At 34.4% G+C, this 23,811-nt stretch overlaps 1 protein-coding gene across 1 annotated transcript; it reads right to left on the bottom strand.

Annotated features, from left to right (window-relative positions):
* Positions 1-8: 8 nt before the first annotated feature.
* Positions 9-6,260, bottom strand: LOC21412446 (probable LRR receptor-like serine/threonine-protein kinase At1g56130; the record flags this gene model as incomplete). Its single annotated transcript, XM_024164233.1, has 19 exons — positions 6,038-6,260; positions 5,095-5,275; positions 4,102-4,173; positions 3,887-3,958; positions 3,693-3,764; positions 3,497-3,568; positions 3,315-3,386; positions 2,920-2,991; positions 2,691-2,762; positions 2,528-2,599; positions 2,378-2,449; positions 2,216-2,287; positions 2,060-2,125; positions 1,907-1,972; positions 1,528-1,572; positions 1,214-1,278; positions 693-1,072; positions 406-604; positions 9-166 (listed from the first exon to the last, which is right to left on the bottom strand). Coding segments are annotated over exons 1-19 (2,013 nt in total), but the record flags the coding sequence as incomplete, so codon positions are not given.
* Positions 6,261-23,811: the final 17,551 nt, after the last annotated feature.

The following is a 23,811-nucleotide window of genomic DNA, read 5'->3' as shown; positions in this document are numbered from 1 at the left end:
CCTTCATCATTACACATTTTAGCTTTTCTTCTTCTATGGATAATAAAGAAGATCACAAAAACAGACAGAAGGACTAAAACCCCAGCACCAACAACAATTCCCACAATCAGCCCTGTCCTATTCTCCTCATTGCTCGGAGGCTTGTTACTCACAGTTGGCGTGAAATCTGTCTCAATATCGAAAACACCATTAATAACTGTCCTTAAGGATCCATTTGGTTCACGCGTTCAAGTCAGTGATTTTAATTCACTGGCTGGAACTTTGTGAGAGAAGAAGTTTTTAAATTCAAATTCTTTGTGAGATGAAAAACTCTGTAGCAGAATCAAAATTATGTGTTTAAGTATATGTGCCAAACAGACCCTAAATGTTGAAACCAAAATGAAATGTTTGACTTAATTTTGTTACCTGGGGTAGCACTGATGGCTGCGATGGAAGGTCCATAGGTACCTTGTTGAGGTATGCAACAAGTTCCTTTCCCGGCCCAAAAGAGATGCACTTCAAGGTAGTTATTTGACACTAGAGCCTTATACTCCTTCTGGACAGCCCGGAAGGATATCTCGCCGGCCTCCTTTCGGATATCAAAATCTTTCAAAACACGATTCCCCTACAATACCCAAGAATAGTGAGAAAAAGAAGTTGCACTATCTTTGTCATAAAACATAGTGCGAGACCAATTAGGTGAAGAATAATACCTGGATGTAGATATCAAATACACGCCTTCCGAGACTCTTCCAACTCCGAGTGTTCTCAATAGCTATTTCTGTGAACTCGAGTTGCACGGTGTAGTTACCGTTCTCGAGTCCCAGGCCATAGTACCTCAACGACGAGGCAGAAAGCCTTAATGTCTGGAAAAGTTCCGAGTTCAAAGTATTTGTGAATTGAGACAAAGAAGAACTTGTATAACTAGCATTGTTGTTTTCCGTGAAAAGTCCAACATTGCTAACTGCCCATCTGTTGGTGCTGGTCACAAAGTGGTTAGCTGGACCAAGAGTCTCATCATCCCTTTCATACACAATGCTACCATCAGATGATGTGATTTGAGAACCACCAGAATTAACTCCAAAGTTGTAATCTGCATAAAGGTGCAAACAAAACTTGTTATTTATCTAATATGTTTTGGGAAAAGGGTGTTTTCTTTTGCACATTAAAAATGGCCAAGTGCTCACAACTATTTGAATGGAATACAATAAAGTCAAGTGTGAATTCTACTTACATATGGGATTGCCTTTATTGCAAGAGAAATCCTTTTGGAGGCAGTTCAATCCTGAAAGAAGATCTCTGAAAGAGAAAGTGGAATGAACTTGGATAAACTATGAAGTTATTTGCTGAAGAACAAGCACTAGCCATTTGCAGTGATGCAGAGAAAGAAGGTTAAGCAGTGTCATTTGAGCATATTATTTGTTTGGATACAACCGAGAGAAGCAAAAACAAATGGAGTAAACACTACTTAAAAAAGTTTTGAACATATATTACTTGTAGTGTAGCAGATTATGTGCAAATAGAATGCAATTGTTAGAGAAGAATCACCTGTTCTCTGAACTTTGTATTGTAAAGTTGTTGCCAACCAGGTTACTGCATAAAAGAACAAGAGAAGAAGAAGAAATATTATTTAATAGAAATCAAGCTAGCAGTATAAAAGACAAGCTCATTACTTAATAGAAGAAGAGCATATACTATTACAAAAAATTTAACAAATAAGAAAAGAAAAGAAAACTAAGGCCCCGTTCGTTCCATTGGTCGAAATCACAACACAAGTTTTTGGTATAGTGTTTTCTCTTAAAAAAATTCAAATTCAACTTCTTGTGCTACAGTGTTTTTCTCACATAAATTCACTTTTCAACTCAAACCAACGAAACGAATGAGGCCATTAATGTTTACTTGAATATCAGGCAAGCCAATGACATACATCTTTAAGTTTGTTCCATTGACCCATGAAGGAATACTGCCCACTAGATTATTGTATGTAACATCTCTGCAAGCATAACATGGGACAAAACCATAAATGTTTGATTCACTACCATGACCATTTCTAAACATAGTCAACTAGTGGTATACTTACATAGTGAGAAGAGATTTGCTTTTTTCTTGGGGCAGTGAACCATTCAAACTATTGTTTCCTAGAAACCTGATTAAGGAAAAAGAAATATATGATTCATTTCATTGAGATTAGCTGTCACGAGGCATCTGATACAATCAAAGAGAGAAGATGTATTACAGATCAGAGAGTGAACTCAAGTTGAAAAGAGAGTCCGGAATCTGTCCGTTTAATTTGTTGAAGCTCAAGTCCCTGGATATAAGAGAATAAAAATTCATGACTTAACAAGAAAAGCTACAAAACTACAAACATATTTACATCTGAAAGTTGGGCTCAACTTACAGCCGTAACAACTTTTGGTACTCCCCGATATCCGACGGAATCGGACCAGTGAAGTTGTTATTCCTCAGCACCCTACAGGTGACATAAATGAGTTGCTCAAAGATGCGTTATGAATTATATGATTATGTGTAGAAAAAACATTTCGCTTACAAGGTGCTTAGAGACTTTAAGTCCTTGATAAATGCGAGAGAAGAATTCACATTTGACACTTCGCTCAATCGCCTATCGACATACCAGACACAAGATAGTTAGCTCTATGAATCTGTAGACAAACATGAAAGTGACCAGTAGGCCTATTTATATAGCAACTCACAAGTCTGATAGAGAAGTTAGATTTGCAAATGTTGATGGAATGGGCCCTTCAAAAGAGTTTCCTTGAAACCTCCTATAGAAAACACACAAAAGTAACTAGAAATCAATCATAAAATTCTAGAGTTTGATTGTTTTTTTATTCTTATTTTTCCTCTCCATTTCAGTGATATGAAGTTAAGGCATGAAGTTCAACTAAGGCATTGGCCTATTTTATTTTCAGATTGTCTTACAAGGTATTAAGATTTGACCAGTTTCCTATGAAGTCGGGTATTCTGCCTGTAAGTGCAATGTCTGATGCCCATCTGCAACAAGAGAAATGATTCCCTTAGAAAACTATAGTTATATATATATATATATATATGGGTGTCGTTTTAATAATTACTCCAATATTTACTCATAAATAGGTATTGTTATTTTAGCCGTAAGATATTGATCCGACGGTTATAATAAATTAGATAGTTGACCAAAAAATTAATGATAATTAATGAAACTGGATTCTTATCACGTCATCAAATTTTCTGATTTAATGGTAACCACCGATGAAAACATATTGAAAACAAGTATATATATATATATATTTTAAGATATCAATTAATTTGTATAGAACAAATGATGAAGGCTTTACACTGTTTGGAGGCTTTGAAGATTTGCAAATGTTGAAGGAATCTCTCCACTAACTCCAGAGCTATCAATGTAACTGTGAAATAAACAAGGCAAATTTCAGTGACAAGTAAAATTGTTATCTGATAAACTTAAATCAGAAAAGAAAAAAGAAAGAAGGAAAGAAAAAGAGATTGACAAAATTACAGTTGTTGTAGTTTTGACAACCTCCCCAGCTCAGATGGAAGAGAACCAGAGAAGTTGTTTGAACTAAAAGACCTACAAAAAAGAAAAAAAAATGACATAATTCAATTCATTGTGTATAATTTTTTTAACTGCAAAATGGAAATTTCAAAACACATAATAAGATTGCTATTGAGATTTGAGAATGCCAATTACTCACAAAGATATTAGATTAGTAAGTTGTCCTAGTTCCTTTGGTACCTCCCCTGATAAGGCATTTATTCCAAGACTCCTGATAGTAACCAAACAAAGAACACCAAAAATGAAAATAAATAAATAAATAAAAATGTTTATTTGTAACATAAATATGTCCATTTTCTTGTTAGATTCAAGCTGGGATTTTAGTATACTTACAAGTATTGCATGCTGGTGAGATTGCCAATGGATGGAGAAACAGAACCTGTCAAGTAATTTTGGCCCAAATTGCTGTAACAAAAGGAATATACGCCTAATTTTAGTGGAATTTTGTCCATGTGACAAACAATAGTTTGATGTTATAAACAGAAAATGAAGTTGGCGTTGATTTTGTAAAGAGAAAGGAGCAATGAAAATGGCCAGAGAAGCCATACAGATTGAAGAGGAAGGTCAGATTCCATAGCTCTTCTGGGATTGGCCCAGCAACATCCTTTGCATATACTTTCCTGCAACCAAATTTTGGTGACAAATTAAACACAAAAATAAAAGTATTTGACGTTAACTACATAGCGAATGGACGTTTCATATTTTAGAGCAACGGACGTTATGTATTAAAAATTCAGAGACAGTGTTATAAAGATCATAATTTGAGAAAAATTTTATAAGTAATATTTCTATTTATTATCTAGAGCTTATCTAAAAATGGAAAATACAAGACACGTAAGACATGTTACATAGGATAGTACTGCGGATCCTGATTTATCTTTTAAATTTTTACGTACCAAGTAATGTATCAAATAATTAGTTGTCAATTTTTAATTCGTAATTACTAACTTTTTACAAAGAGATTTACTAATCAGAAAATCATAATTCACTTATCACTTTTGGCCTCTGGATTAATGTTACAAATTACAGCCTAAACTATATTCCTTGTCCCATTTTGGTCCTTTGGTCATGAAATCGTTAAAAACTCAATGGAAATAACCTTATGAACCCCACATTACTGGTTAATGAAGGGTATTTTAGACTCGTAAAGCAATTAAGATGAACTAAATTAAATTTAACCCTCACATACTTTGTTAGCAACAAGCTAATGAGTCTTATCTCTTATTAACTAAGTATGTGAATGTCACGTGGTTGATTTTCTCGAATTGTAAAAAATTTTGTGAAAAAAGGTCAAATGTGAAACAAAAAACGTAGTCTAAGGTGCACTTTGTAACATATTAAAGTTCGAGGATCAAAATGGAATACAAAATATAGTCTAGGGGCCAAAATTGACATTAACCCAAAAAAATAATGTAGTTGAGATCCCTATCAATATCATCTTATCAATTGGCATATGTAATAATATCTCCTCAAAATATTATACAGTCAAACATACATGTACACGTATGTGTACGTATACAACACGTATAAATAGGACTTACAATTGGGTGATGTGGCAAATATTGTTTGAAGAACAATCGCATTTGATAAAGGGGTTGTATGCTTTATCATCGAAGCTGGTGGAGTCTATGGCGGCTCCACTGCACGGATCCCCGGTTGTATTCCATTGTTGAGTGTCAGCCTTTATGTTCCATTGGTCAAATATTGAATTCAAAATTCTCGCTGCAACCAAATTGTACTTTTACATACGCATGTATCAAAATAATTCTGAAAGTTGGATCAAATAAGGACAAAAAGTCTTATGGATTCCCTGTCGGCTGTGGAATTTTTATGCCTGAATTTATATACATATATATATATATACACACACATATATATGTTATATTATTGTTCTTCAAAAGTTAACTAATATGTCATGTGTCTAAAAGCAAAGGATAAGAAAAAATATTCATGACGACCGCCATTGCTATATCCCACCAAATATTGCCATGCCGTACACAAATTCAATGAACTTAATTTAATTGCTGCAAAATTGCTACTTAAGAAAAGATGACTTTTTTTTTTCTCCGCCAAATAAGGTTGTTCTTTCTGCCAGGTATAAACCCACTTATGAAAGAAAAAAAAAATGAAAACCATAAACCCAGTTCTCTTTTTTGTTTGAAAAGAATAAACCAAATTTTATGAACGCGTACTAGTTATCTCCTATGGGACTAATTATTAAGATGAAAAACTGCAACATATGTACATTAGTTTGTTGATTAAACTTTGCAAAAATGACACTGAGAGGAAAAAGATGAAGAGAGATAGAGCTAGAGAGAGAGAGAGAGAGAGAGAGAGATAGCTATATATATATTCATAAGGTTATTTCCATTGAGATAGCTAGAGAGAGAGAGAGAGAGAGAGAGATAGATAGCCATAGAGCTAGAGAGAGAGAGAGAGAGAGAGAGAGAGAGAGAGAGAGAGAGAGAGAGAGAGAGAGAAGACCTTCAGAGGGATCTGTGGTGGCTTGAGTTTCATTCTGAGCTCTTGTTAAAGAAGCTGTGAGAACAAGGACGAAGGCAACACAGAAAGTAAAGACGTGAAAATTAGCTGATGATGAAATTGAAACTCCTGACATGAATTAATTTGCAGGTCCTTGACCCTTTCTCTCCCACAGCTTAATATGAAGAATATACCAAACTCAAGAGGAAAGTGAAAGAGATCAGATCATCATAGAGAGGGAGAATTTAGATTTAGATATCCAGAGAGCCACCGCAAGTGTCATCGAAATATCTCTGTTATCGATATATATATGAAATAATGTTACTAAATCCAAAGCGCATTAATTTATTGTAGACCAAAATTCAAAAGGCCAACCAACTGAGCTCTTAATATGCTGCATAATAATAATAATAATAATAATAATAATAGAATAGGTCATTCTATACAATGTCATTGATGGCATGTTTACTTAATGAGAATCGGGAATCAAAATTAATCTCATGTTTACTTACTTATTTTTATCTTGAAATAAGAGTAAAAATATGTGATTCTCATACTAATTTAGGATTGAGGAATGAGATTGGCACTCCACTCACCCCTTACCAGATTGACACTCCTAATCCTAATAGTAAATGGTAATTACGATTTGACTCTTAATTCTACTATTTAATTTGTGAATAGAAAAGTAAAAAAGTAAAAAAAAAATTAAAAAATACCATAATTTACTTTCACGCCTCTCGTATCTCCTTGCTCACTTCCTCTGATATTTTTTTCTTTTCTTTCTTTTTTACTAGTGCCATGGATGAATTTATATCAATGCAAATAATTAAATAAAATTAACATAGCTTTTTTTTTTCATGCTTATAATTTAATTCTTGTGTTATGCCTATTGCTTTTCATTTTCCAATCTATATCCGAAGCTGATTTTTGTTTTCTATAATATGCAATATAATGTTAAATCTAATTTTATATATTGATAATGTAGAGTAACTATGTCTCAACTTTTAGCACGAAAGAAGAGAGTAATTAACAAAATCTAATTACTAATTAGTTATCCTAATTTAGATGATTAGTTTAGTGTGATTAAAAAAAATTTAACTACTAATTAGTTATCTTAATATTAAGATAGTAAGCATAATATACAATTTTTTTTTTAAGTTTAACACACAAAAATTTATAAAAATAGTAGGTAAGTAAATTTATAATAATTTATTATTTTGAGCATAAATAAACGCATAAATGAGATTGAGATTAATTCTGACTCCGATTCTTAAAATGTAAATAAACAACTTATTTTGATCTGATTTTTTACTCTAATTTTTATCCACTTTAAATTTTTTCTACTCTAATTTATATCTATTTTGATTACGGATAAATAAACATGTCATGTGATTGTGATTTGAAAGGCCTTTTTTTTTTTACCTTTGTTGATTGTGAAAGGGCTTATCTTGACGAGGTTACACTACGAGCGACTGCATGCGTGCGCGCGTGCGCGCCCTTGAAGCGAGTGCAATGCGCATGACCCGTTCTATAGGTTGACGTCAATTCAAACATTTCAACTTGCACAAAACTCACCAATGGCAAGAAAGGTCTTTGTCATCTCTGCGCCGTACCTCAAAGGGGTGGGCTCCACCAAGAGGGTACCACAATGCTCCAAAACTACGGGGGGTTTTTATAAGAAGGAAATTTCAATCAAAAGTCTTTTTATCGGCAGACGGTTTTGAGTTTTTCTAAAGTTTTTCTTTTTTTGGCGTTAATGTTAAGGAATTTGTTTATCATGAATTTTTTTAGGGAAAATTGGAGTGTGATGTTAGGAAATATATTTTGAATGTGAGAGAAACAAAAAATAAGATTAAGTGTTTTTTTCTTTAATGAATTTCTACAATAATTAGTGACACAGTCAAATTGTTAAAATTTATATAAAATTCTTAGTGTGAATTTTATTTTTATTTTTTATTCGTTATTTTTCATTCTTTGTTATTTACTTAGGTTTCAGGTAAATTTTCCTAACAAATGCTTCAAAACTACAGGAGTTTTATAAGAAGGAAATTTCTCTAATATAGGACATGTTTGCTAGTAGAGTCAAATTCTAATCATTTAATTTCATTAAAATCATATTAAATTATTAAATATACATGTAATACAGACAATTTTTTGATAACCTACAACTATAAATAAGATTTTTTCAGTATATTTTTTTGAGCTCTACAAGAAAAACTCCCAAAACACACAAAACTAAAAGGATCCCATCAAATATTTATTACGGGATATTTACTATTTTATCATCCATTTTGATTTTATAGAAGAAAAATTTCAGGGCAGGTATTGAAAAAAATAACCTACTTAAACTATCATATTTATATTATATCTTGATTAGATTTAATATTTAGAAAAATATATCTTTACTTATCATGATACCTCCCATAGAAAGCTTCTTTAAAAAAAATGATTATTCTCACTACTCGTTTGTTTTTAACAAAATTCTAACTTAATGGATTAAGTAGATTTGCTCAAAATTTAGATGACAAGTTGATATTTTTTAGTTAAGGGGCAAAGTGAGCTTAACCAAAAACTCGATTCAATTTTTGACTTAATTTGTTTATTCTTGGTTTTTTATTTTTACTTTTGTTTTTCCAAATGTGATGAAAATGTCTTCCTTATACTTTATGTCAATAATCCATAAATCGTTCAAACCAATAAATTTCAAAAGCTTTTTAATTATTTTATGTTATTCGCTAAATTATTTGTGTGAACACTGCTAATTAGGAAGAAGAAAAAGTAAACGCTAAACAACTAAATGCCATGTGTGTTCTGACGGCTGCCAAACAACCTTCACAAAAAAAAAAGGGGATTCCGTAATAAATAAATAAATAAGTTTATCGTTATACTTTAAAAAAAAGACTTATTTCTTTATATGAAATTAACCATTCTTTTTCGTTTAGAAAGAAAATGAATAAAATTTTAGGGGTGTAAATCGACCGGGTAGGGTAGAGTTGAGTTGAAAAATTGAGCCTACCCGACCAGTGCGGGTTGAGAAAATTTTGGACCGCGACATTCTCTTAAATCTACAAACCCGCAACCTTTCAGGTGACCTCGGGTAGGGTCGGGTTACTCGGGTGGGTGAAAACTAATTTTAATCTATGACTTCATCAATTTTAATCAATTTTTAGTCAATTAATCTGTGCTTGTTACAGAAGAAATCATTATCAAACAGAACATGTCTTTCCTTTAAGAGAGGGTCTAAATGCAAGGTGAACAATTAAAACACTCACTTTGAAATCAAACACTTTCAATATAAATAAAGAGTGCCCTAATTCAACAACTATGGCATACAAGCATTTTTTACACAAACCGTAAATCCAAAACATAAATAAGTTAACAGTTTAAAAGCATAAAATCCATAAACTTATGAAAGTAAGAATTTGAAGTGTTGGACATTGTTTTACCTACTTTATGTTCGGCCAGGTAGGGTTACCTCGGGTTCATGTAACCCCACCCCGCGCTCCTACCCACACAGTGCAGATTAGGCATAATTAAAACTGAAAATTAAATAAAAAATTGAAAACTCGTGATTTTCGAGTAGGGTCGGCTCGGCTCGGCCGAGTTCGTCGGGTTCGGGGTGATTTCTTACAGCCCTATAAAATTCTGTCCAAATAAAAAAATATGTCATAGTTGATAATGCCATGTGTTATCTTTATTTTTTCCAATGCTTCTTGGTATAAAGAACAATTAAGGATCAAGTTGTAGCACAGATGAGCTATTATATGATCAGCAAATCAATATTTTTTCAGCCTACCTAACAAAAAAAAGATCAAGATGACCCTCACCCTAGAATATTGAACTTCAATGGCCAATTAAAGAATCCAAAAATTAGTGCTTCGTTTTAACGAAATTAACTTATGATATTTAAGACTAATTAGTTGCATGGTTGAGGAAAACGAAAGAAGAATATTCTTAATCGAGGTTGGTTGACTTGGAGTTTTCATGACAAGGCCTTTTGAGTTATATAATTCCTTGGCCTATTATGCAGCCAAGTTGTATCTCATGTTGATAGTTTTATAATACTTGGCTTATTAATTATATGAGTACTTTTTTTTTAATTAAAAATGTGCATATTATAAATACGTACCTCTTAGATCGTCTTGGGAAATATATCTTTAATTTCAAGCTGAATCAAAATGCTTATAGGACTATCAACATTAATTTTCATATCATCCCCAAATATAAAGTCAATTAATTCATTTCTTGGGAAAAGATTCCAAAGTGACAACTTGATAATATAACAACATAATATATTTTCATTTTTCTGATTTCTAACTCGTGTTTGGATAACCTCAGAAAGAAAACATGAGAAATACTAGTCTGCTCTGCTGTGGAGGTCCAATCAACAAAGAAGTCTTTGACTAAACAATGTCGTTTCGATATCACTTTGGGACCAACAAGGCAACGAGCAGGTAATTGAAGAAACTTGGCTTGAATTTAAACCAAAAAACAAATGAAAAAAGTTATATCCCTCTAAAGTTGAATGGTTCTGAAGTTATTCATCCTAATTTTGTTGTTCTAACTTTTTAGTTGTTGTCATTTTGACGTTCTTGTCAACTGTACAAATATTGTCGTTTTTGCGTTTGGTATGGTTTTCAGGGTATTGTACATAGGTCATTTACAGTGTGTTTTATTAATGTATTTGTGCAATAATTTAAATCATAATTCGTAATTTGTTATAATATTTTTTCTCACAAAAAATATATATAAATTAAAAATAATTATAAATTATAATTCTAAATCTATAAACTAAATATAATTCTACATTATAATTTTAAATTTATGAAGTAAACATCTACCTATACATTCATTAATTGTGATTTGAGGTTGAAAGGCTTAGCCTGTTTTGGGGCGTTCCACTAATTAGAGCAACTTGCATGCGCTCGTACGCGCCCTTGAAGAGTGCAATGTGCATGACCCATTCTATAGGTTGACGTCTATTCGAACTTTTCAACTTGTACAAACCGTACCAATAGCCAACACAAAAATATAAGGAATACTCTTTTTCCACCCTCTGGGTCCCACAATGAATGCTCCATAACTAAATGGGTTCTAACAAAAAGCTATACGAGTGAAGATATTTCCTTACTATTTGGAAATTTCTAGGTATAATGTGTACTATCTCTTACCGGTATGGTGAAATTAAAAGCACTTTATGATTATTTTTAGAGATATTTTAATTAATAAAATGAAAATGATATATTTTTTTAGTATTTTAGTGTATAATATTATGAATATTGACTATAAAAATAAAAATAAAACTAATTATAAATATGTGTGTTAAAATATGTCGTTATTATATTTTTTTACAGTAATTTTATACATAATTTATTGAACACGTAAATTTTTGTTTCTGGTATTTAAATTTTAAAGCAACTTTGAAAATAATTTTATCAAACACATACATGTTTCTAGTCATAATAACTTCTTTCTAACAACACAATAACAATATAAATTTTTAACAGCACAACAATACTAAAAACCCTAAGTCGGGCACCCTCAACAATTTTTAGTAAATGTGACGTTTTTCATATTATTGTGTAACATTGTTAGTAATTATTCGTGTGTATAACACCCAGTTTATTTAAATGTAGCATTATAAAGTGTAGACAACATATGTAATATTGACTGTTACACCTGAACAAGCTAAGAATGACACATATTTAGAAAAACGTTACATGAGAATTAAAAAAAAAATATTTACTAAACTATCCAGATGGTGTCTGACTTCTCACTTTACCTACTATTTTATTGCGAGTTTTGAGTTATTAAAAGAGATTATTCCCATTTTCTGTTTTTTTTAACGAAAATTCTAACCTAAATGATTGACTCATGAAAATTTATGGCCAAACTGATAGTCTTTAAAACTTTAAATAAAGTGACATTAGCACTAAAGTTTTACAGTTATGGGTGAAAATAATGATTTATTAAAAAAAAAACATAAGTAAGATGTTCTCAAAATTGTATCTTTGAATTTCAAATTTATGTTGTAAGTTCTTACTAAACATTGATCACTGAATTTACCGTTTCCCGATTATTTCAAAAATAAAAATTTTCAAGTGGTTATTATAACTTAAAAAAAAAAACCAAAATGAGTTATGCGTTTGGTAATAAATTAAGTCTAACAATTTAGCCAAATTGCCAACAAAGCTTTAATCCCAATTTTTGTCAATGGAAGTGTCACAGTAAGTTAACGACTTTAACATCAAAAGGAACAAATTTACAATATGAATTCAGAATTTAAGGTACAATGTTAAACACACTCAAAATATAAGTTAAATAATAAATAACCCTCAAAAGTGTCACAGTAAGTTATACACCACAAGAATATTCTTCTTTTCTTTTCCTCAACCATACAACTTATTATTAATTAATATACTTTTTAGTCAAATAACTATATTAATTAAAAGAATATTAATAAAAAAAATAAAGAGTAAAAATCGATATTCATATGCCTAAAGAGTAGGTTTAACAATTTTAAACTAACAACTAAAACTAAGTTATCTATAGCGTTTAAATTTTTACTACTGAAAATACATGTGGTAATATTAGGTTGTTTGGCCGCCACCAAAACACCTCTTAAATATAATATCCAATGGAAATCTTTAGTCGTCTAGCATCTTCTTCTTTGTAAATGAAAAGTCTAGTTTCGAAAGGTTAATTAATTAGCAGCGTTCACACAAATAAAATAGGCAAATAGACATAAAATAATTGGAAAAGCTTTTTGAATAGTTTGACGATAGATTATTGGTATAAAGTATAAAGAACACATTTTCATCAGACTTGGGAAAACAAAAGTTGAAAAAAAAAAAAAAAAAGAAGAAGAATAAAAAAATAATATCAACAATAGTTAAGGCAATAATTATTTTTAACTTATTGTACGTGTCTAATACAACCGACAAGTAAGAAAAAAAATTGTTTTTGGGCATTGAAGCTTCGTCGCTTACACACATGAATCATAATTTTGCTATATTCACAAAAGCTCATTGAACTATCAACATGAATTTTCATATCACCCTCAAAGTCAATTTTTCATTTCTTGGGAAACGATGCCAAATTGGCAACTCGAATATGATTACAACATCACATATAAATGATAATAGATTTTCATTTTTCAGAATTTTTAGCTCATGTTTGGATAACCTCGGAAAGAAAACATGAGAAATACTAGTCTTTGTTGTTGACGTCCAATAACCAAAGAAAACTTAGACCACTAACCTCTATTTATAGAGAAAAGTATATAATTTGTTACCGTTTTATATAAGTCTATTATGTATGTTATTCTAAATAATTTTGTGTTATTGTGACTTTTTAATTTATTTTTATTAATTAATTAACAATTATTTATTTTTTAGTGGAGTGACATAAATAATAAATTTTTTTTTACCATTTTGAGTTGTATTTTTAATTTTTTTTTCTAAATTAAACAATGTCGTCTCAAGATCACTTTGGGACCAACAAGGCATCAAGCAGACAATTGAGAAACTAACCAAAAAACAAATGAAAAAGTTATATTCCTCTAATAACTTGGTTGAATGGTTCCGAAGTTATTCATCCTAATTTTGCTGTTCTAGCTTTGTATTTGGTGTCATTTTACAAGTTAATGTCGATTTTGACGTTCTTGTCGACTGTACAAATTAGTGTCGTTTTTGTGTTTGGTATGGTTTTCTTACCTCCTTGGTATTGTCCTTTCCCTGGTTCTTGTCGTTTGCTTAGGTCTTGTGACTCTTGTCTCTTTTCATATTTATGTCGTTCTTTAAGGTTATCATCGTTTTTATAGTTGGTATCATTTTCGAAATATTGTTGCAGTTCTGGGGTTTTCATTTTTTTTTAAATAGCAGCAGCTCGAAAGGATGCGAAGGCTAATGGATGAAATAGAAGCCAATAAGAATTTGCCGGAAGGTGTAAGAGACATATTGGATGAAACAGAGCCGCCATTCACTGAAGACATCATGGCAGAGGTATTCCCTATTGATTTCAAGATGATTCTCCTCAAGCAGTTTGATGAGAAAGAGAATCAAACGAGACACATACATGGATATAGCACATGGATGCGAATTCAGGGAGCCATACAAGCTTAGATGTGCCAAGCATTTTTTTTGACGTTTACTGGGCCAGCGCTTCAATGGTTCCAACAATTAGAACCAAGGTCAATCAGTTCGTTTAACTAGCTGAAACAATAATTTGTAGGACAATTCATAATATCAAAAACTTGCAGGAAAGATAAGCTTTATCTGTTCTCCCTTAAGCAAGGAGCTGACGAATCATTAAAAGCCTACATGAACGTTTCATCCAAGAAATGAATTATGTGGAAGGATACAATGATAGTGATACTGTGGCCGCAATTCAAGAAGGGCTTCAGGAAGGTGATATGCTGAAGTCAATTTGCAAAAAAAAAAAAAAAAAAAAAAACCAGAAAGCTTTACCGATCTCGTAATCTGAGCCCAGAAGTTCATTAGCGCTGAAGAATACATGCACACTCAGAGAGGATAATCTCAAATAGATCAGTCAAAAATATGGAAAGCATAAGGTGGAAGAAGGATCTAAGGGAGGAGAAGCAAAAAAGCAAAAGTCAGAGGCACAACAGAACGTGAACAAGTCCAAGACTACCTTATAAAAAAGTTCCAAGCTTACGCCCTATCAGATACGACAAGGGCATATACACCCTTGAATACGACAATGGCACAAATTTTAATGCATATTCAACATCAGAATTTGCTGACTCCTCCAGCTCCTATGAAGGGAGATCCCAACAAGAGGGATAAAAGTAAATATTGTCACTTCCATAAGGACCATAGCCATGACACCTCAAGTTGCTTTCAATTAAAAGGTCAGATTGAGGCATTCATTCAACAAGGCCAATTGCAGGAGTTTGTCGACAGAGTGATAGTAGAGAGAAGAACTACACTCTTGACAACAATGGGATAATAGGCAGCAGTCGCACAGGGAACGAATACGACAGCTGGGAATAACTCCACGCTGAATAAGGTCAGAACAATTTTTAGAGGACCAGAAGCTGGTGATTCCATGCGGGCACGGAACCTGTATGCTCGAGAAGCTAAAGTTCTCGATTGTGGCCAATTTGTAAATATGATTGAACATGTCGCAAAATTTTTAAAGATGGAGAACATCGCCATAACCTTCACATAGGATGAGGCAAGGAAGTTGCTTCATCAACATAACGATGCCATAGTTGTGTCTTTGCAAGTGGCAAATAGCTTGGTCCACCGAATTTTGATCGACAATGGGAGTTCAGTGGATATATTATTCAAAGATGCTTCTCATGCTGAAGGAATGATAACACTTCCAGTTACTATGGGAGAAGGGGACACAAAGGTGACAAGAATGGAAAATTTTTTGGTTGTGGACCAACCATATGCTTACAATGCCATCATAGGGCGACCAACTTTGAATGCCATGAGGGCAATAACTTTAACATATCATCTAATGATGAAGTTTTCAACAATGAATGGCGTTGGAGTAGTGGTTGGGCCAACAAGATGCACAAATCTGCTACGTGAAAGTGACCAACGGGAAGGTTGAATCGAAAGGAAGAGAAGTTTAGAAAAGTGCTAACACATATTTGAAATGTTAAGCCCTTCAAAAAGTACTATCAAGTGTTAAGAGTTTGAATTTGGTGTGTGTTTACACTTCGATGTAATGGCAAGTTAATTGGGCAAACAATATTATTACTAAATAAAGTCGAAGTGTTTGCTAATTTCTTCTTTTAATATATTCTTTCTCATCTTGTTCATATGACAAACAAGATGGGGGGGATATGAGTGTAATAATTCAGAAAGTAAAAAAAAAAGGCTTCGGCTCGGGGAAAAAAATTGACTCAAGTGGGCATGAGAGAATAAAAAAAAGAAAAAAAACGACACCAGGTAGGCACAAGAAAATCCAAAGAGCTTCGGCTTAGAGAAACCTGACCCTAAGTGGGCACAAAAAAAAAGAAAAAAGAAAAAAAAGGGAGCAACCTGACCCTAGGCGGGCACAGGAAAATCCAAAGAGCTTTGGCTCAAAAAAACCCGACCACAAGTGGGCACGCGAAAATGAAAAAAAGAAAAAAAAAGAAAAAAAGGAGCAACCCGACCCCAGGTGGGCACGGGAAAAAGCTAAAGAGCTTCAGCTTGGAAAAACCTGACCCCAAGTGGGCACAGGAAAATGGAGAAAGAAAAAAAAAGAGATGAAGGAACAACCTGACATGAGGTGGGCACAGAAAAATCCAAAGAGCTTCGGCTTGGAAAAACCCGACCCCAAGTGGGCACGGGAAAATAAAAGAAAAAAGGAATAACCCGACCCCAGGTGGGCACGAGAAAATCCAAAGAGGAAAAACTTTGGCGTGAGAAAACCTAAGCCTAAGTTAGGCTTAGGAAAATCACGAAGCCGAGGAAATATTATCACAAAAAAACCCGACCCCAAGTGGGCGTGAGAGAATTAAAAAAAAAATTCAGGTTTGTCATGTTCAAAATAACTATATTTAATCATGATCGATTAAAAATATTTTAGCTAGTCTACATTGATAAAATGTAGCAATGTAGTAAAATTGTAAAGAAAATAAAAAAAAATTCGACTCGGAGAGACCTGACCCCAACTGGGCAAAAATAAATAAATAAATAAAAAGGGAGCAACCCAACCCTAGGTGGGCACGGGAAAATGTAAAGAGCTTCAGCTCGGAAAACCCCAGCCCCAAGTGGGCACAGAAAAATGAAAAAAAAAGAAAAAAAAAGAGCAACCCGGCCCCAGGTGGGCACGGAAAAATCTAAAGAGCTTCGGCTCGGAAAAACCTGACCACTAGTGGGCACGGGAAAATGAAAAAAGAAAAAAAGAAGAGAAAAATGGAACAACTTGATCCCAGGTGGGCACGGGAAAATCCGAAGAGCTTCGGCTTGGAAAAACCCAACCCCAAGTAGGTGCGGGAAAATAAAAGAAAAAGAGAACAACCCGACCAAGGTGGGCACGAGAAAATCCAAAGAGGAAAAACTTTGGCGTGAGAAAAGCTAAGCCTAAGTTGGTCTTAGGAAATCACGAAGCCGAGGAGATATTATCACAAAAAAACCCGACCCTAAGTGGGCGCGGGAGAATTCAAAAAAAAGGTGCAGGTTTGCCATGTTTAAAATAACTATATTTAATCATGATCAATGAAAAATATTTTAGCTAGTCTACATTGATAACATGTAGCAATGCAGTAAAATTGCAAAGAAAATAAAAAAAATATGTTGCAGGAAAGATAACAAAAGAACAAGTCTCAATAAAGAAAAAAGTGCCAGCCAACCAAGTCTAGGTACACAAGAGCAAGCATGAAGAATAGAGTGCAGAGTTTAAAGAAAAAAGAGTTTCTAGGTGTTGCTTGGTGGATCGATACTTGGAGGATCGATAGTTGGTGAAGTCATCTGGTGTAGGTGCCGAAGGAGTCTAAACAACATGAGAACTACTAAGAGGATCAAAGGAGAGATTAAGATCAAGGTATTTGTTATAGAAAATGATTGCCTTCTTTGCTTCTTCTTAGCCCTTCCAGAGCTCGTTTTCAGCAAGCTCGACTTTATCAACCTCGTACTTGGCATATCAGAGCTCCAAATCATTCTTCACTCACTCGAGTTCCCTTACAAGAGACATATAAAGAGCAGCTTTAGTCTCCACAAGAGTCTTCTTATCTTTTTCAGAGAAGGTCAAAAGAGAATTATATTTAGATTTCCAACCATCTGAGATGCTTTCTGTTTCCGCAATTAATTTCTCAAATTGAAGCAATTTCTCTTGTATCGCCTTGAGGCTGTCGTGAGATTCATTTAATTTTGGTGTAATTCCTTTTTCCTCTGCAAACATATCTTTTGTTCGAGCGTTGTAAACAAGAAGATCTGCAAAGAGCTAAAAAAATAAAAGATGAGGGTTAAACAAATTAGCTTTGGAAAGTCTGAGTGCAATTTGGGCTCAAAAAATCCCAACATTAAAAAAAAGGAAGGAGAGAGATAAAGCTAAGCCCAATTTGGGTTCAAGAAATTTCAATGAAGAAAAGGTGGGGGTTTACCTTAGTAATCCAACACTCGATTGAATTAGCCAAGTTATGGGCTTCTCATTTTTTAGCTCCGTTAATATGATCACGAGACACAAATTTCTCCATCTTTTCCAGCATTGGAACATGTCAAGGGTCGATGGATGAGCGAACCAACCCATTAGTTACATTATCTAGAGTGTAAGTATTTTTGGAGGTTTGGCCTGGTTCGTGAGGAAGTGGATCTTTCGATGCACAAGAGTCAAGATTCAATGAAGTTGATAGAGTGAGGCTAGTAGGTGGAATGTCAAAGGAAGACTTTCGCTTTTTCATCCGTTCCTTGAAAATCCTATGATCAAAGATTGATTGGCTGGGGGGCTTTATGGGCCTAGACGTCAAGTGAGATTCCAAGTCCTTGGGAAAATGTCTAGGTGCGTGGTGCTCACATAAGTGAGAGCCATCCCCACGATGCTCAGAAAGAAGTCTGGAATCATGATTGCTAGCCATATCTGTCAAAAAAAAGAAAAGAAAATAAGGGTGTTAAAAATCAGTAATAAAAATATGTGTTACAGGCGTAAAAAGAACGAAACAAGCAATAGCAAGACATAGTGTGTCCAGACAAAGTTGGTTTAAACTTAGGTTGAAGTCTGCCAGGAGATTATGAATAAATGGATAAAGTGGGAGTTGAAGTCCACATTTGAAAAAATCTTCAAAAATCATAATCCCGTCCGCCAGAGGAGATTTTTAAGTTTTGCTTTCTGTCGGGAGGCGAAGTAAAATGTCAGAGGGAATACGATAGGAAGTGTGAATCCTATCTAAGTCTTCTAACATGAGATGGCTACGAAAGTCTTCCGAGTCGAGTTTGCATTGTCAGGGATAGCCTTTGAAGTTCCCTTGACCGGAAAAGAGACGAATTTGGAGTCTATCCCCACTAGATTTTTGGGGTCGGAACCAAGCAAATGCTTGGGCTCAGACGCGAACATTTACTGGGGAGAGTCAATCTTCTTCCATTAATTTTTGGCGTCGCCACCTTCATGAGCTTTGACGATATCTCCAGTCTTGCCGAGTTTGAACTTCAATGCTGTGCTTTTGACTTTTGGGCGTATATCTTGAACGCTGGTCTTGGGGATATACAAAGAATCACTGAAAGAAGAGGAATTATAAGAATTTTCATCATTTTAAGCCTGAAAAACTCAGTTGGTGCGGAGTTTGATGTGTTTGAGGGGTTGCCTGATGTTCGTTAAAACAATATTAGAGCCATCCGTCTTCGTTGCCGCTAAACCGTTAATGACATCATCATGGTGCTGGTTATTTATCGCTTCCATTTGCTGGAGTTTATGATAAAAAAATCACAAAAAGACACTTTTCCTTTGTTCTTTTTCTACAACACCTTTCGTTCTTCTTTTGTGCCTTACGTTAATTGTAGCAGAGACATTGTTGATTCAATTACATATAATCAAAAGAAAGATTACTTCTGCAACAAATGAAGATAGAAGAAGAAAGAAAATGACAACCCTTTCTCACTTAACTTCAACAATACGACAGCATTACCAAGAGGTGAAGGAGATGACGTGGAGTTAAAAAATACAGCTGGAGCACTGGTAATGAACCAGCCTTAGAAAAGTCAAACTTCTTCTCCATTCTTTCTAATATACATATATATACTCGTTTGTACTGGGATATCACGGGTAATGAAAAACATAGGGATTCTTTTGATTTTAGAGAGAGAAAGTGCGTGTAACAAAAAGGGGCCTTAGAGAGAGAAACAAGTGATAGAGTGAGAAAGGGATTTTTCTTGCTTAGGGTTTCTCGGGAAAGAGGGCTGGAAATTTTCTGGGAAGGTTTTTCTCACTGTAATTGCTGTTGTAATCAGAATATTGTTGATTAGTGCAAATCGAATTCCTCTGGGGAGTTCGCAGAGACGTAGGTGGATTTGCCACCGAACTCCGAGAACAATCGCTTGTGTTCTTGAGTTTTCGTTTCTATTTTTTTGATTCTGTGATTGAAGTTGGTGTTGGATAATTTACAACAGTGGTATCAGAGCCGGTTATAGGCGATCAATTTCAATCTAGAGTCAAGTTCGAGAACACTGGAGGGAGAAGAAAGTCTTGGTATAGGGACGATTCATTCAGACTTTGACGAGTTCGAAGACATTCCTCTGAACGATCAACCATCGGAGGAAAATCCAGCCACAAGATCGGTAGATCTGACAAGGTAAATTCAAGATCCTCTTGAATTCAGAATTATGGGAAATCTGAGAGTGGAGATTGAGAAGTTTGATGGCTCTGGAGACTTCCGCATATGGAGGAGAAAGATCAAAGGCCTTCTTGCTCAACAGAAACTGCTTCATGCCCTTGAGGAATCCCCAAAATGGCCGGATGACTGGAGTAAAGATCAGAAACAAGAACTCTTGGAAACGGCAACATGTATAATCATTCTACATCTTTCAGATGCTTTTATTTAATGAATTTAATTTTCCATGTTTATCTCACACTAATATGCCTGCAGGAAAGGGTACTTCTTTAACTAACAATGCAGGTGCTACAGAGAGTCAAATTCAGGTGGAGCCTCCGAAAGAAAAGATGGACATTGATCAAGTGGAGCATGGGCAATCTCAGGCACAACATATTGACTATGGAAATTCCTCTGATGAACCAGAATTTCAGCCATCAGAAGAAATGCAACCCACTCTAGAACTTGATCATAATAGATCACAGCCAGACGACTATGTGCTAGTTAGGGACAGATCAAAGAGAGTTTCTAAGCCAACTCAAAGATATGAATTTATAGCCTACTCAGACCTTTTAGCATATGCTTTCACAACAACAATGAACATAGAGAAACATGAACCAGAAAGCTACAGGGAAGCTGTCAGTTGTAAAGAAGCAAGCATGTGGATTAAAGCCATGAAAGAGGAAATGTCCTCTTTATACAAGAATAGAACATGGGAGATGGTGAAGAGACCAAAAACTCAGTCTGTGGTAGCCTACAAATGGATTTACAAAATCAAAGAGGGATCATCCGATTCAAAACCTGTGAAGTATAAGGCAAGATTGGTTGCCAAGGGATTTACTCAAAAGGAAGGTGTGGACTTCACAGAAATATTCTCACCGGTGGTCAAGTACAAGACAATCAGGATCATGTTATCTCTTGTGACACAATTTGATCTAGAACTAGATCAAATGGATGTTAAGACTGCATTTCTCCATGAAGAATTAGAAGAAAGGATATACATGGAGCAGCCAGAAGGTTTTAAAGTGCAAAAAGAAAATGACATGGTGTGTCTCCTCAAGAGGTCTTTATATGGCCTCAAGCAATCTCCCAGACACTGGTATAAAAGGTTTGATACTTTTATAACCAAGCAAGGATTTGCAAGAAGTTGGTTTGACACTTGCCTATACTACAGTGGATGCAACATCTGGAGTGCTGAGTATCTCTTACTGTACGTAGATGACATGTTATTAATAAGTAAGGAGAAGACAAAGATTGTCAAGATGAAAGAGATGTTGAAGTCAGAGTTTGAAATGAAGGATTTAGGTCCAGCAGGGAGAATTCTTGGCATGAAAATCAATAGAAATAGGAGTACAGGAATCCTATTTCTAAATAAGAGAAAGTACTTAGAGAAGGTGACTGAAAAATTCTCTATGAGAGGAGCCAAAGCACCAGGACAGCCCATAACCTCTCAATTTCAATTATCATCTCAACAGTGTACTAAGAGTGAAGAAGAAAGAAAGTTTATGGAAAGAGTTCCATATGCTAATGCTGTGGGATCGGTGATGTATGTGATGGTCTGCACCAGACCGGATTTAGCTCATGCCATAAGCACCTTGAGCAGATCATGTCAAATCCTGACAAGTACCACTGGGAAGCAATGAAATGGTTATTAAAATACATTAGTGGTACCATCAGGTATGGTTTAAAATATGAGAAGCATAGGCCAGAAGTTACAGTTGAAGGTTTCGTAGATTCTAACTATGCTGGAGACAGAGATAGCAGGAAATCAACCACTGCCTATTTCTTTATGGTGAGTGGTAATTGCATTAGTTGGAAGTCACAACTCCAACCAGTTGTTGCATTATCCACCACCGAAGCAGAATATATGGCAGCCACTGAAGCTATCAAAGAAGGCATTTGGATACAAGGTCTGCTCAAGGAACTGAAGCTACTCAAAGGAACAGGAACAGTATACTCTGATAGTCAAAGTGCAATATATTTGTGTAAAAATCCTGTGTATCATGACAGGACAAAACACATAGAAATCAAATATCACTTCATCAGGGAAAAGATAGCTGAAGGAGAGATCAACATTGAAAAGGTTCCAACTGAAGAGAATCTAGGAGATGTTGGGACGAAGGTTGTAACTCTTAGCAAGTTTAAGCATTGTCTTAAACTGCTAAGAATTGACAATGGCTAATGACAGATGAGGACGAGCAAGGATCCAGAGGAAGGGAAGATTTGCATTGAGTGATTATATGTAATTGAGGTGGAGATTGTTGATTTAATTACATATAATCAAAAGAAAGATTACTTCTGCAACAAATGAAGATAGAAGAAGAAAGAAAATGACAACCCTTTCTCACTTAGCTTCAACAATACGACAGCATTACCCAGAGGTGACGGAGATGACGTGGAGTTAAAAAATACAGCTAGAGCACTGGTAATGAACCAGCCTTAGAAAAGTCAAACTTCTTCTCCATTCTTTCTAATATACATATATATACTCATTTGTACTGGGATATCACGGGTAATGAAAAACATAGGGATTCTTTTGATTTTAGAGAGAGAAAGTGCGTGTAACAGAAAAGGGGCCTTAGAGAGAGAAACATGTGATAGAGTGAGAAAGGGATTTTTCTTGCTTAGGGTTTCTCGGGAAAGAGGGTTGGAAATTTTCTGGGAAGGTTTTTCTCTCTGTAATTGCTGTTGTAATCAGAATATTATTCATTAGTGCAAATCAAATTTCTCTAGGGAGTTTGCGGAGACGTAGGTGGATTTGCCACCAAACTCTAAGATCAATCGCTTGTGTTCTTGAGTTTTCGTTTCTATTTTTTTGATTCTATGATTGAAGTTGGTGTTGGATAATTTACAACAGACATATATACAAAAAGATTGTATTAGCATGAGAGGCCTTACTCAAAGGAATTAGAAAATCAAACTAAATCACGCAATGGGCAAAGGTTGACGAAAAAAAGAAAGGCAACATAACCAGTGGTTCCATTTACACTACGCCATCTTTGGAGTAAAGTGGAAATGTACAAAATTTCCCATTCGAAGAGAAAAGAAAAGCATCAGGAGTGATTGACTTTCAAGAAAATTAAAAGAAAATATGGCAAGTTTTGTTTTTCATTCATGTTGAAGGTCAGCGACGCCAATTGAAAAAAAAAAGAGCCATATTCAAAAGGTAAAAGTCTGGTAACATTCGGACATTAAAGAAAAATGTTCACGGAAATCCACATGCAAGAAATGTTAGTTAACTAGTCAGAGGTGAGAATAAATATTTCAAAGGAAAAAGTTTAAAAAAAAATCAGAAACTTACTGATTTTGACAAGGATGTTGGAAATCGTCACAAAGTGGGAAACATTTCTTCAAGTGATGAAGCAGCAAAAGATTTTCCAATTTGAATTTATAGGGAAGTTGTTCAGAATTGCAAAAGTAATGAGAGATGATTTTCGGCAATAAATTTGTATATATGTTCAGAATATTTATAGATTCCGCAGATGTGAGTCTGTTGCAAACAAGGAAAGAAATT

The sequence above is a fragment of the Morus notabilis genome, unplaced genomic scaffold (assembly GCF_000414095.1).
Source record: "Morus notabilis unplaced genomic scaffold, ASM41409v2 Scaffold787, whole genome shotgun sequence".
NCBI classification, from domain to species: domain Eukaryota; kingdom Viridiplantae; phylum Streptophyta; class Magnoliopsida; order Rosales; family Moraceae; genus Morus; species Morus notabilis.
This window is presented reverse-complemented; position numbering and strand designations above follow the sequence as displayed.